This window comes from Alligator sinensis, unplaced genomic scaffold (genome assembly GCF_000455745.1).
Source record: "Alligator sinensis unplaced genomic scaffold, ASM45574v1 scaffold137_1, whole genome shotgun sequence".
Lineage (NCBI taxonomy): Eukaryota > Metazoa > Chordata > Crocodylia > Alligatoridae > Alligator > Alligator sinensis.
In genome coordinates, this window is record NW_005842545.1 from 775,687 (window position 1) to 777,848 (window position 2,162).

At 58.1% G+C, this 2,162-nt stretch overlaps 1 protein-coding gene across 1 annotated transcript in view; it reads left to right on the forward strand.

Moving 5' to 3' along the window:
- Nucleotides 1-1,288: 1,288 nt before the first annotated feature.
- Nucleotides 1,289-2,162, forward strand: part of LOC106722679 (non-structural maintenance of chromosomes element 3 homolog) — a 4,623-nt gene continuing 3,749 nt past the window's right edge. Inside the window, exons 1-2 of the mRNA XM_025213677.1 lie at nt 1,289-1,420; nt 2,003-2,061. Coding sequence (XP_025069462.1) covers nt 2,020-2,061 — 42 coding nt within the window. The 5' untranslated portion in view covers nt 1,289-1,420; nt 2,003-2,019. The remainder of the gene's footprint in view (nt 1,421-2,002; nt 2,062-2,162) is intronic.

Genomic DNA, 2,162 nt, shown 5'->3' on the forward strand with positions numbered 1-2,162 from the left:
GTTGGGGGGGACCGAGATGCCTGGGTTCTCTGGGTGGGGAGTGGAAGGTTAGGGGGTAGAAGGCTGGGTGCCCAGACGCCTGGGTTCTCTGGGCAGGGAGCAGAGGGTTGTGGGGGGCAAAGCGGGTGGGGACTGGGCACCTGGATTCACTGCTTCCAGCCCTGACAAAGGCTACACAAACAAGGCAAGGGGAGGGGAACACCAAGACAGCGCAGAACTTTTTAGAAGCCTTGCCTAGGCTGGTGCTTGCCTAGCCTGGTGGGGAGGGGGGCATTGGCCATCTTGTCTGGCTTGGGGTGCTCTTGCCCTTCCCTCATGATGGGGGTGGGGGGCCCTTAGTCATGGGGCATTTGTGATTCCCCAGTTGGGGTGAGGCAGGCCATGAGAGGGGCCTGGAATCTGTTGTAGGTGCACAGGTATTCAGTGAGGAGGATCTTTTGGAGGAGGTTTTTACCAGAGATCTAGTGGGGGGGCAAGGTAGATTCCATAAGAAGGGAATCTCAGTTCTGCTGTGGGTATGGAGATGAAAGAAAGGATTCCCCTTCAGGGATCTGTTGGAGGGGAGGCATGATCTGTCCCAGGGGATGGGATTTGGTGAGAGGTCCTCTGTGGGGAAGTGGGATCCAGTAGGGGAGGAGAACCCGCAGGTATGGGACTGGGTGGGATTCCTGCCCCCCCCCAGGGGTGAATCTGTGGATTCATCAACAGATCCCTGCCTACTCTCAGGGGACCCACATCCCACCAGATCCTTCAGCATGTTCCATTTTCCCCACAGGACCTACTCTTCCCCCCACTGGATTCCCCACTAGATTCCATCCCCTCTCAGGGGGCCTGTTCTCCACTACTGGGTCCTTCCATGGATTACCACCCACCCCATATAACTTGCTGTACAGCCATGGATCCCTCAGGAGATCCCTAACTTCCCCCCTTACAACCTGCTTAACCCCACCAGATCCCTCAGCACATCCCCATTCCCCCCACAGGACCTATTCTCCCACACTGGGTTCCTCAGCAGATCCCAGTTCCCCCTCATGACCCCTCAGCAGGCCCTCATTCCTCCCAGAGGACCCTGGGGAATCACAGATTCACTGTTTCCAGGCTTGCCAAAGGCTACACAATCAAGACAACAGAAAGGCATGCTTGGCCAGTCTAAGTCACGCCGCCAAGATGACACCAGCACCCACTCCCCAGAGTGCGTTTCAGCGCCTACTTTTTAATCGCTGACTGCCGAGGCAGAGCCTCGCGGGAAAAGGCGGGCGAAGCCAGGGCTGGAGGGGTGTGGAGCGGGAAGCTGCGCACGCGCAGACCGGAAGGAGAAAAGCGGGGAGGGGCGCATGCGCGGAAGGGAAGCGGTCGGTCTCGGGCCTGGTGGTTCGGTCTTTTCTCTTCCTCAGTCCGGGATCCGTTAGGGGCCAGGCAGGTGTGATCTGGTTGGAGGGGGCATGGGACTCGTCGGGGAGGTAGGAGAGAGGGGATTAGGGCTGGGGGAATCCCCGTGGAGGTAGGAGAGCGGATATCTAAGGAGATGGATCCTCTGGAGGGTTGGGATCTGGTGATGGGGGATCCCCAGAAGGTGGTAGTGAACGAGGGGATGAGAGAGAGGGGGATCGACTGCAGGAGATCTGGGATCAGGTGGGTGGGCATACAGGATCTGGGATGGGGGAGAGACCAGTCTACTGGGGGTAGTGGCAGTGAATGAGGGGGTCCATTGGGGAGATCTGGGGGAGAGGACTCAACTGGGGGGCATGGATTGGGGGATCTGGAAAAAGAGAAAATCCATTAAGGGGAGATCCCAGATCCAGCTTGGAGATTTTTCCTAGGGGGATCTTCTGAGGGAATGGGATCCAATCAGGTGAAGGCAGGATTAATTCAGGGGTCTGTAAGGAAGAGCTCAGGGCAGGCAGGAGGGATCTTGGGCCTGGGATCCAGCCTGGGGTAACAGATCCCAGGGGCAAGGTAGGGAATCTGGCTGGATCTGTAACTCTCCCCCACCCCCTTACAGGCTGAGGCACCATCAGTATGTCCCAGAAGCATCGAAGGAATGACCCCGGGCCTTCCCAGGTAATCTTCCCAGTGTTCAGGATCGGGCCCAAAATAGGGTACCACAATCCCCCTAACTACTTCTCCCCCCCCCCCCACTGCACCCACGTCCCAGGAAAATG